General features: G+C 45.2%; 1 protein-coding gene across 3 annotated transcripts in view; it reads left to right on the forward strand.

Moving 5' to 3' along the window:
- cita (citron rho-interacting serine/threonine kinase a) overlaps positions 1–12,499 on the forward strand; it is a 51,734-nt gene that overhangs the window by 21,673 nt on the left and 17,562 nt on the right. For all 3 annotated transcript variants that reach the window (XM_082959174.1, XM_082959175.1, XM_082959176.1), the window contains exons 13-28: positions 595–765; positions 849–902; positions 1,119–1,172; positions 1,921–2,061; positions 2,391–2,516; positions 2,964–3,059; positions 3,311–3,427; positions 4,985–5,094; positions 6,593–6,767; positions 9,128–9,325; positions 9,479–9,532; positions 9,663–9,860; positions 11,190–11,383; positions 11,632–11,767; positions 11,956–12,060; positions 12,324–12,464. In XM_082959174.1, the coding sequence (XP_082815300.1) occupies positions 595–765; positions 849–902; positions 1,119–1,172; positions 1,921–2,061; positions 2,391–2,516; positions 2,964–3,059; positions 3,311–3,427; positions 4,985–5,094; positions 6,593–6,767; positions 9,128–9,325; positions 9,479–9,532; positions 9,663–9,860; positions 11,190–11,383; positions 11,632–11,767; positions 11,956–12,060; positions 12,324–12,464 (2,070 nt within the window). The remainder of the gene's footprint in view (positions 1–594; positions 766–848; positions 903–1,118; positions 1,173–1,920; positions 2,062–2,390; positions 2,517–2,963; positions 3,060–3,310; positions 3,428–4,984; positions 5,095–6,592; positions 6,768–9,127; positions 9,326–9,478; positions 9,533–9,662; positions 9,861–11,189; positions 11,384–11,631; positions 11,768–11,955; positions 12,061–12,323; positions 12,465–12,499) is intronic.

The raw sequence follows: 12,499 nt of genomic DNA on the forward strand, positions 1-12,499 counted from the left end.
GATGCCCTCTGAGGCAGGCAGCAGTGTGAGAGAGTGTTCCACACCCACAGTAGGGATCAGCAGGCTTAGCAAGCCTCTCTTTGTCTGTGATTCATCCTCTCCACATGCTCATATACTATAGAGCGGCAGGTAAGAGGCTTTTAACCCCACCATCTCAATGAGAGGCTCATTCTACTGCTGTTAGTACAACAAGCCAGCTCTTGTCGGATATTATCAACAATATTATTAGAAGCGGGTATGTGTGAATCATGAATGGAGAAGACTAAAGAGGATTTTTATTTTGACGGTGTGATGATTATAAGGATGATGTTTTCCGTCCTGAAGAGTGGATGTCATTATAGTAATTATAAAACCTTAAAATCCTCAACGACAACTCCGCAGAAATGATGAGCCAGTCACACACATACACACATTCATGAGAATTTAATTCCCAGGGGCCCAGAATATGTTCATCCTGGCCTGCATACAGTATAATGCTCTTGAACTACATTTTATTTTCCCTGTGCCACAGGAGTATAATGCCTAGCTAGAGGAGACAGACACAGACACACACACACCCTGAACCCTTGTCTCTCTCTGTGCACCCTGCTGTAGGAGTACCATGCCCAGCTGGAGGAGATGCAGGTCACCATCCGGCAGCTGGAGGAGGACTTGTCTGCCGCCAGGCGCCGTAGTGACCTGTACGAGTCAGAGCTCCGAGACTCCCGGAACACCAGCGAGGAGCTCAAGAGGAAGGCTGTGGACTACCAGCAGAGGATCCAGAAGGTGTGTGAATACTGCATAGGACCTCCATGGAGGTGAATAAAGGTGCAGTCTGAATGCTAACATGTCGGATTTCTGTCCCCAAGGCGAAGGAGCAGGGTAAAGCTGAGGTGGAGGAGCTCCTTTCCAAACTGGAGAAGGTATGCCCTCCTGTCCATGGGTGAACTGTGTTGTGGATTACTTTTCAAAAATCTTTGGGTGTCAAATCGTCGTTTTGTATAGTCCCACAGAGAATGAAATGGAAAATATCAATAATTGATGTATTGCCTTGCACTGATGCATTTTGGTCCTGTAATTAATAGATCAGTTTCACACATTGGCATTACAGTCAGCTAATCTTTCATACTGTTTTTCAGACCAATGCTGAACAGCAAGTGAAAATCCTGGAACTCCAAGACAAACTCTCCAAGGTATATTTTCTAAAGTACAGAGCACACACGCACACACACACACACACACACACACACACACACACACACACACACACACACACACACACACACACACACACACAGGGATCCTGGATGTCACCGTAGAATAGCTTAGTGAGCCCAAATGAATGCTTAGTCATCAGCTGTCACCACTGTGGTCCAATAGGTACATACAGTTGAAGTCGGAAGTTAACATACACTTAGGTTGGTGTCATTAACTTGTTTTTCAACCACTCCACAAATTTCTTGTTAACAAACTATACTTTTGGCAAGTCGGTTAGGACATCTACCATCTAAACTTCTGATCCACTTGGAATGTGATGAAATAAGTAAAAGCTGAAATAAATCATTCTCTCTACCATCATTCTGACATTTCACAATCTTAAAATGAAGTGGTGATCCTAACTGACCTAAGACAGGGAATTCTTACTAGGATTAAATGTCAGGAATTGTGAAAAACTGAGTTTAAATGTATTTGGCTAAGGTGTATGTAAACTTCCGACTTCAACTGTAGCTTTGAATAGCTTCTGATGTAATCAGTCATTGACATTCACAGTTCACTGATGTTGTGGGTACAAACGTTTCTTGGCTAAATGGCAGTGCCATTTATTTATATTGTGTCATGCCCTTGCTGCCTGTGTTCTTGGGAATAAAAAGACATGAATCCTAAATGGGCTTTGTTGTCTCCACACAATGTCTAATTTGACCCTTGACCCCCCCCCCCCAGGCGGTGAAAGCCAGTACAGAAGCCACAGAGCTGCTGCAGAACATCCGGCAGGCTAAAGAACGTCTGGAGCAGGAGCTTGAGCGGCTGCGCGGAAAGGCCGACCCCAGCGACACCCTCCGACGACGTCTCAGAGAGACCGAGGTACGGTTGCTTGTGTGTTGTTGTGTTTATGTAAAAAAATATATATATAATAATGTTTTGAGTTGTAATGATTTATTGCGTTACATCCATGTACTGTATTTCAGTCACAGGAGGTTGGTGGCACCTTAACTGGGGAGGACGGGCTCGTGTTTATGGCTGGAGCGGAATTAGTGGAATGGTATCAAACACATGGTTTCTATGCGCTTGATGCTATTCCATTCGCTCCGTCCCAGCCATTATTATGAGCCGTCCTCCCCTCAGCAGCCTCCACTGATTTCAGTGTTGTCGACTGTCATCTGGGTATTAAGAACTTGTTGTGTGTCCTGCAGGAGGGCAGGAAGACCCTGGAGAACCAGGTGAAGCGTCTGGAGATGGTGGAGCGACGAGAGAACAAGCTGAAGGATGACATCCAGACTAAATCCCAGCAGATCCAGCAGATGGCTGATAAGATCCTGGTGAGAGCCAAGGGATAAGTCCCCTCTTAATACCCTGACCCCCCCCCCCTCCACTCCTCTATCCCTCTCTATACTACCTTTATCCTAGAGCATAGATTAACGCATACACACATAGGGAATGTCCTGCTTGCTGCCCCATGGCATGCACACACCCATTTCTCTCACTTTGGATGTCCCGCCTGCCGTCACGAGCCACGAAGAAACCACGGCTCACACAGGCGACGTCTTTCCTGACGCGCACCGGCCCGGGCTGCATGCCAACATGAACGGCCACCGCTACCACCGTGTCATGGATAAACAGCTCTTCCAAGCAAGTGTCTCTGTCATGGACTGCGTGACAGCGTGGATAGTGCTTTCATCCATATTTTGTTGTTTCCTTTCATGTTCATTTTGTAGGTCTTTGTTGTTACCTTGCGTGGTATATGGTGTGTGTGTTTGTTTGTACAGGAGCTGGAGGAGAACTTGAGGGAGACCCAATCAACTGCCCAGCGGATGGAGGCTCACCTGGTCCAGAAGGAGAGGCTCTATGAGGACAAAATTAAGGTAGCGAGGACTTTAAGTCAGCCTGCAAATCATGGTCTCAAGGATATCTTTTTGTATTGAAAAGTGTGGCCAAGTGAGCGTACTAGTGACTTGGCTTTCTTGGTCCGCCTGAACTAGGTGTACTGTTCGATTGGGCACACCATAGCAAAACAGTTTGCAACAGAAATATATATATCTGTGTTCTTATTGGACAAGGTCATGTAGTACCTTCGCATTGCACTCAGTTTCAAAACATTTTGAACACTGCCCAGGTTCTGGAGGCCCAGATGAAGGTGGACCTGGCAGACAAGGAGAGCCTGGAGTCCAAACGGGCCCAGCACGAGGAAGAGGCCCGGGAGAAGTGTAAACTCCTCAGTGAACAAAAAGCGGTAAGGCCAATTTTCATAAGGATTAATATAAATAATACAATGTGTGGCCGACTTCTTTCTCTCTGCCAGGCTCATCAATTCTGCTCAAGCAGGGAAACTGTGCTAAAAGACCAAAAAATTAAACAAGGTGCAGCTGGAAAAGTTAACTAGCATACTTGCTTTGTACTTTTTAATTGACTGCGCTCTTTGATTGTAGCCTGTCCTTTACTATTTTGCGGCGCAAAGCTGTGTAGATTGTCCATAGAGTACGTGCAGTGTAGTACCGTCCAACACTGTTTGCTTTTGTGAGGGGGGAAATCTCTCTGCGAATATCAATGTGATGACTGCAGCTAATAGAGGAGATGGGAAAATTGTATGACTCACATAGGCTACATGTTATAGAACAGCAGTGAGCCAATTAGACTCCCAATTATGGGGCCGTGTGGGCGAGAGCCTCCGAGACTTCTGCTACAGCTTTTGTTTGTTTGAGGACAGATTCTCTGACATGTTTATGGGCTAAGTTTTTTTTGTTTGTTTGTTTTTGTTTGGCGCTCCACTCAATTTGTCGAAGGGAATGCTGTCAAGGCTGCGATTTAATTTGGAGTATTTCGTTACATGGGGTCACTGCAAAGTCCAAGCTTAAGGCTATAATCTAGTTAACGTGATAGACTTGAGTTATCTACCACTAATAGGCTTTATGATCAGAGCCAGACGACATTTTACATTGACAGAAAAAGGGTTTTTGGTCTGAATGTAACATTAGCCTATGTATTAGTTTAGCATTTCAGTACAGGGCAAGTCCACGGTAACAGAGTGACACTGAGACTCCGATTTTTCACTTTAAAATGTATGTCAAACAAAAACCAATGATTGCCAAGTTAAACGAACCATACGACTCTATACACAATGACTACCTCATCACACCGTTACCGTCGAATTGCTCTTCAGTAGCTACATTCAGAGCCATATATTTAATGATATGCTTTTATATTTAGTCCCAGTCTGAATATATGGCTCTGGCTACAGATTTCAACCACAAAAACAATGGACCGTTTCAGATGTCTGTTTTCATGGAAATGATAAACAATGAACACATCTTTTTGTGTGTGATGTACAAATGCGGTCAAATATATTGGCAACCTTGCATTTTACATTAGAGTGTAGTGGAGCAGAATGTTCTGTATTTTTCTTTTCAAAACTGGTTGGATGCCTATTTTTACCTATAGGCACCTGCAACTTACCACAGGTGAGAGAAATTTCACAGTAAACGAGAATCATTGCCTGTGCAGTTGTAAATCAAACATATATTCGCGTAAACACCCACCGTTTTCAATTTCAACTTATTTTAGAAGACTGCTAGGGTGCTGATACATTTGACCACATCTGTAAGCTGTAAGCGTGCTTATTCATAAATAGATAGAAATGACATTGCATCCATGTCTCAATTATTCACACCCTGGCACAATTTTCACATTACGTTCCCTTAAATTGAAATGGAGGGGGGGAAAAAGCCTTAAATGGGTTGTGATTTCATGGATCTAAGTCAGCCTGTTTGTGTTGCACTTCCTTTTTTTCCAGACCATCAACGCCATGGACTCCAAGATGAAGAATCTGGAGCAGCGGATCACCGAGCTCTCTGAGGCCAACAAGTTAGCCGCTAACAGTAGTATCTACACTCAGAAAAACATGTGAGTACTAACAGTAGCATCTATACCCAGAACAAAAACATGTCAGTACTGACAGTAGCATCTATACCCAGAACAAAAACATGTCAGTACTGACAGTAGCATCTATACCCAGAACAAAAACATGTCAGTACTGACAGTAGCATCTATACCCAGAACAAAAACATGTCAGTACTGACAGTAGCATCTATACCCAGAACAAAAACATGTCAGTACTGACAGTAGCATCTATACCCAGAACAAAAACATGTATATGAATAGCTTTATTTTCCCCTGAGGGAACTTCTTATTTGGAGTGGTTCAAAAGACAATAAACATAGCAGGCCACGCAGTACACCTACTAGGCACAAATCGTAGTCTCACCAGACAGACCCGCCTGAGGACAAAGTTACACAAATAATAAACAGCTAGGACAGGGCTGATAAGAAGCCCAATATCTCATTATACAATAAACATATTTCTCATACCAAAGATCCCAAACTCTGAGTGATGTTTCACATTTTTACTCAGCAAAGATGTACCAGCTGAATACATAGATTCAATACAGTGCAGTGTCCATTAATACCCTTAGCTCTCACCCCCTCCCTTCCACAAAGATGTACTTCAGTACTTTTCCATCACCCAGGATTTCTCTGTGCTCCTCCGTGCATATCACAGGCTTATCATTCAGGAGAGGCCTTGAGTTATTGGGAGTACACATTCCTGCAGTCAACTACATAATTACACTTCTCATGCACAGTGATTTAACCTAACACTCATTTCTATCTATAAGGATATATCAAAACGATATATACATACTAAGAGTATATAATTATATAAAACAGTAACTTACAATCTATCAGGACAATGCAACATTTTAAACGTTCATGTGCAATAGTGTAGGACTTCCCTTGGTTAGCGATCTCAGGCTAGCAAAACCAAAGAGTTGGTGATCTTGTAGCAGTCTGATGGTCAGACTCGCCTCCTGCAATGCATCATGTTCACAGCAACATCTATGGACAATCCATGCCCCTCAATCCACTACTGTCTCCCACGCCGACTTGTTGCCCCAGCTAGCCCCTCTCGACAGAGTAGCTAGCTAGGCTCTCTCTGCTAGTAGAAATTGCATCCTGCATGGATACCTGGGAATCAGACAAAATGCTAAAAGGTCCTTTGGTTGGCACTTTTTATGTTCTTCATTAGTTGGTACTACCACTTCTATGCACTGCACATGCATTTTTACATATATTATATGCATAAAGTCAACAAAAGACATGAGACGGAACTGACACCAGCCGTCGCCATTACAGCACCAGAAAACCAAATTTAAAAAAGACTCCACACCCAACTAAACTCCATCTCCCTCAGTTTTCTTTCAATCATATCATTCCCACCCCATCCCTTCAGAGAACCAAAGTTGCATAGGTAACCAGACAAGTTTACTGTTGTTACCCAAAGAATGCATTTTTTGGGTTGAAACCTCAATGGTCTCCCTCTCTCTGTCTGACTGTGGTTGTGGCAGGAAAGCCCAGGAGGAGATGATCTCGGAGCTGAGGCAGCAGAAGTTCTACCTAGAGTCCCAGGCGGGGAAGCTGGAGGCCCAGAACGCCAAGCTGGAGGAGCACCTTGAGAAGATGAGTCAGCAGGAGCAAAGCAAGAGGAGCCGTCTGCTGGAGCTGGAGACCAGACTCCGAGAGGTCAGAGTTGAACTGAATTGAATAAAATGTATTGATCCCCAGAGGGGAATTTGGATAAATGGGGGAGAAGCCAGGGAAGAGAAGGGCCCCCTGTATTGTACACAGTAAGACTATGGGCTGGCTTCCCACACACTGATTAAGCCGAGACTAAGAAGCATATTTGTGCTTTTGAAATTGCTTTTGTGTCTAGGGCAAAGCTTAATCAGTGTCTGGGAAACCAGCCCAAAAAGTGTTGACTTTGGCTGGCCTTTACACAAAGCTACTTGCATGCAACTTCAGTTTAAAATAATACAGTGCCTTCGGAAAATATTCAGACCCTTTTCCACATTTTCTTACGCTACAGCCTCATTCTAAAATTGATTAAATAGTATTTTTTCCCTCATCAATCTGCGCACACTACCCAATTTTTTAAAATGTATATTATTTTACCCCTTTTTCTCCCCAATTTCGTGTATCCAATTGGTAGTTACAGTCCAGTTCCATCGCTGCAACTATCGTACGGACTCGGGAGAGGCGAAGGTCGAGAGCCGTGCATCCTCAGAAACACAACCCAGTCAAGCCGCACTGCGTCTTGACACAACGCCCGCTTAACCCGGAAGCCAGCCGCACCAATGTGTCGGAGGAAGCACCGTACACCTGGCGACTGTGTCAGCGTGCATTGCGCCTGGCCTGCCACAGGAGTCGCTAGTGCGCGATGGGACAGGAACATCCCAGCCGCCCCATTGGTCTCCCGGTCGCTGCCGGCTGCACAGAGCCTGGACTCGAACCAGGTTCTCTAGTGTCACAGCTAGCACTGCAATGCAGTGCTTTAGACCACTGCGCAGAAAACAGGTTTTTAGACATTTTTGCTTATTTATTAAAAATGAAACACTGAAATATCACATTTACACAAATATTCAGACCCTTTACTCAGTACTTTGTTAAGCACCTTTGGCAGCGATTACAGCCTCGAGCCTTCTTGGGTATAACACTACAAGCTTGGCACATCTGCAGATCCTCTCAAGCTCTGTCAGGTTAGCTGGGGAGTGTTGCTGTACAGCTATTTTCAGGTCTCTCCAGAGATGTTAGATAGGGTTCAAGCCCGGGCTCTGGCTGCGCCACTCGAGGACATTCAAAGATTTGTCCTGTTGGAAGGTGAACCTTCGCCCCAGTCTGAGGTCCTGACTGGAGCAGGTTTTCGTCAAGGTTTTCATCTTCTCTATACTTTGCTCCGTTCATCTTTCCCTCGATCCTGACTAGTCTCCCAGTCCCTGCCGCTGAAAAACATCCCCACAGCACGATGCTGCCACCACCATGCTTGGGATGGTGCCAGGTTTCCTCTAGACGTGACACTTGGCATTCAGGCCAGAGAGTTCAATCTTGGTTTCATCAGACCAGAGAATCTTGTTTCTCATGGTCAGAGTCCTTTAGGTGCCTTTTTGCAAACTCCAAGCAGGCTGTCATGTGCCTTTTACTGAGGAGTGGCTTCCGTCTGGCCACTCTACCATAAAGGCCTGATTGGTGGAGTGCTGCAGAGATGGTTGTCCTTCTGGAAGGTTCTCCCATCTCCACAGAAGGACTCTTGAGTTCTGTCAGAGTGACCATCAGGTTCTTGGTCAACTCCCTGACCAAGGCCCTTCTCCCTCGATTGCTCAGTTTAGGAAGAGTCTTGGTTGTTCAAAACTTCTTCCATTTAAGAATGATGGAGGCCACTGTGGTCTTGGGGACCTTCAATGCTGCAGAAAGTTTTTGGTGTCCTTCCTGACATCTGTGCCTCGACACAATCCTGTCTCGGAGCTGTACGGACAATTCCTTCGACCTCATGGCTTGGTTTTTGCTCTGACGTGCACTGTCAACTGTGGGACCTTTTTATATAGACAGGTGTGTGTCTTTCCAAATCATGTCCAATCAATTGAATTTACCACAGGTGTACTCCAATCAAGTTGTAGAAACATCTCAATGATGATCAATGGAAACAGGATGCACCTGAACTCAATTTTGAGTCTCATAGCAAAAGGGCTGAATACTTATGCTAATAAGTTTATATATATATATATATATATATATATATATCTCAGCAAAAATGTCTAACCCGGTTTTTGCTTTGTCATTATGGGGTATTGTGTGTAGATTGCTGAGGATTTTTTATGTTTTTATCAATTTTAGAATAAGGCTGTAACGTAACAAAATGTGGAAAAAGTCAATGGTTCTGAATACTTTCCGAAGGTACTGTATATCACCTCAAGCAACTTTACTGTTCTAAAGAAACAATTCATGAAACAAGGTGCAGTTTGTTTACCCACACCCTTGTCTTATCCGATCAAATCCAAAGCAATGCCATGACCCTTTAACCTCTGACCCTTCAACCTTTTGTGTTCTAGATGGGCCTGGAGCACGAAGAGCAGAAGCTGGAGATCAAGCGCCAGGTGACGGAGTTGACATTGTCGCTGCAGGAGCGGGAGTCTCAGATTAGCGGGCTGCAGGCGGCACGCCACGCCCTGGAGAACCAGCTGCAACAGGCCAAGACCGAGCTGGAGGACACCACCGCCGAGGCCGAGGAGGAGATCACTGCCCTCAGGGTGAGAGGAAAGGACGTTCAACGAGACAAGTCAACCTGCACAGCTGTGCACACACACACACACACACACACACACACACACACACACACACACACACAACCTGTCTCATGTAAATTACACCAGAGCTCAAGACTTTTGTTTTATTTTTTTCAGGCCCACAGAGATGAAATCCAACGCAAGTTTGACGCCCTGAGAGACAGTTGCTCAGTAAGTAAAATTTGTCGGAATTCCAAATGCAGTAAATGTCAGTATAGATTAGAATGTGCGTTCAAGCAAAGCAATGATTGAATTCCGTTCAGTCGTTGCTTTTGTTCCCCACCCGCCCCACCACCACCAGGTGATCACAGATCTGGAGGAGCAGCTGACCCAGCTGAGCCAGGAGAACGCCGAGCTGAACAGACAGAACTTCTACCTGTCCAAGCAGCTGGACGAGGCCACGGACGAGACGGATGACCGCCTGCAGCTGGGACAGGACGTGGACCGCCTCCGCCGCGAAGTGGCCGACCGAGAGATGCACCTCAACAACCAGAAACAGGTGACGGACGTCTGCTCATCATTTGTTTCCTGTACCTTCCTGAATGTTTGTTAAATGTTTGTGATACGTTCCATGACTGCTTGGTCACTTAGAAATGTCCTTGTTTTGAAAGAAAAGCACATTTTTTGTCCATTTGAAATAACATCAAATTGATCAGAAATACAGTGTAGACAGTGTTAATGTTGTAAATGACTATTGTAGCTGGAAACGGCTGCTTTTATAATGGAAGATTTAAATAGGCATACAGAGGCCCATTATCAGCAACCATCACTCCTGTGTCCCAATGGCACGTTTTGTTAGCTAATCCAGGTTTATGTGAAGAGGTGACTCCGGGATGCTGGCCTTCTAGGCAGGGTTGCAAAGAAAAAGCCATATCTCAGACTGGCCAATAAAAAGAAAAGATTAAGATGTGCAAAAGAACACAGACACTGGACAGAGGAACTCTGCCTAGAGGAGTCGCCTCCTCACTGTTGATGTTGAGACTGGTGTTTTGCGGGTACTATTTCATGAAGCTGCCAGTTGAGGACTTGTGAGGCATCTGTTTCTCAAACTAGACACTCTAATGTACTTGTCCTCTTGCTCAGTTGTGCACCGGGGCCTCCCACTCCTCTTTCTATTCTGGTTAGTGCCAGTTTGCGCTGTTCTGTGAAGGGAGTTGTACACAGCGTTGTACGAGATCTTCAGTTTCTTGGCAATTTCTCACATGGAATAGCCTTCATTTCTCAGAACAAGAATAGACTGACGAGTTTCAGACGAAGTTCTTTGTTTCTGGCCATTTTGAGTCTGTAATCGAACCCACAAATTCTGACCCTCCAGATACTCAACTCGTCTAAAGAAGGCCAGTTTTATTGCTTTTTTAATCAGAACAACAGTTTTCAGCTGTGGTAACATAATTGCAAAAGGGTTTTCTAATGATCAATTAGCCTTTTAAAATGATAAACTTGGATTATCGAACACAACTTGCCGTTGGAACACAGGAGTGATGGTTGCTGGTAATGGGCCTCTGTACGCCTATGTCGATATTCCATTAAAAATCAGCCGTTTCCAGCTTCAATAGTCATTTACAACATGAACAATGTCTACTCTGCATTTCTGATCAATTTGCTGTTATTTTAATGGACAAAAAATTACCTTTTCTTCAAAAACAAGGACTTTTCTAAGTGACCCCAAACTTTTGAACGGTCGTGTAAATACACAGACACAGGCTCTGTCATAGGAAGTGACTAGTGTATCAGGTGGTTATTGCAAACGAGAACGATTACTCAACTTCTCAATGACTTACCTGGTTACCTAAAGGCAAAATCAAACAAGTGACTGGTGTGCCTGTAGAACATTGAGACTCTGAAGACGACGTGCAGCATGCTGGAGGAGCAGGTTGTGGAGCTGGAGAGTCTGAACGATGAGCTGCTGGAGAAGGAGAGACAGTGGGAGGCCTGGAGGGGAGCCCTGGAGGACGAGAAGAACCAGGCGGAGAGGAGGACCCGAGACATGCAGCGCCTGATGGACAACGAGAAGCAGAATAGGTAGACACACCCACACGCACGTCAGATTATCATACCCACGTGTCTTACACACTTCATACCTAAACACATACACACGTGCATGACACACAAACACACACAATACAGTACATACAAAGATGCTCATGTTACATTTACATATGCAAATGCCTGCACACACACAACCTGCATCACACACACACTACAAACCTGCTGCTACCCACACGCAGCTGTGCGCACACAGGGAGTGTTAAGTTTCCATGTGTGTGTAGGTTGCGTGCGGACCAGCGCAGTACCGAGTCCCGCCAGGCGGTGGAGCTAGCGGTCAGGGAGCACACGGCGGAGATCGTGGCTCTGCAGCAAGCCCTGAAAGAACAGAGACTGAAGGCCGAGAGTCTCTCTGATACGGTGAGTCTTATCTAAAGCGTGACACTAGCGACGGCAGGTCCATGGGTTTGATTCTCGCTGGGGTCACATATGTAGAAAAACAATATGTACTCACTGTACCGAATCACTTTGGATAAAAGTGTCTGCCAAATGGCATATATTATATTTTTCTACACAACCTTTGAACTTGTGGTTGTGTGGGTTGTCAGCTGAATGACCTGGAGAAGAAGCACGCCATGCTGGAGATGAACGCCCGCACCCTGCAGCAGAAACTGGAGACAGAGAGGGAGTTGAAGCAGAGGCTGATGGACGAGGTAGAGAGCACTCCGCAAACATGCACACAAACATCAATAAATACACAATATTGTATTTCATTTACCCAAAGTAAGTAAGCCTTGTCCGAGCCAGGACGGCCAATAGGGCAAGAGCCTGTCTCCTGTTTGTAGTGCGAGGCAGCTTAATGTACAAGTACACCCCTGGTCAGGACGCTAGTCCAATTTACACAAAAAGTTACAGAAAATAGCTTTTAGATTGTCCTGGACTGATGTGTGTTTGTGTGGTGACCTCCCCACCATAGCAAGGCAAGCTGCAGCAGCAGATGGACCTACAGAAGAGCCACATCTTTCGTCTGACACAGGGCCTGCAGGAGGCTCTGGACCAGACTGACCTGCTGAAGACTGAGAGGACCGACCTGGAGTACCAGCTGGAGAACATCCAGGTAACATTACACTCAGTCCCACTCAGACCGTTTTT

The sequence above is a fragment of the Salmo salar genome, chromosome 12, assembly GCF_965601325.2.
Source record: "Salmo salar chromosome 12, fSalSal1, whole genome shotgun sequence".
NCBI classification, from domain to species: Eukaryota; Metazoa; Chordata; class Actinopteri; order Salmoniformes; family Salmonidae; genus Salmo; species Salmo salar.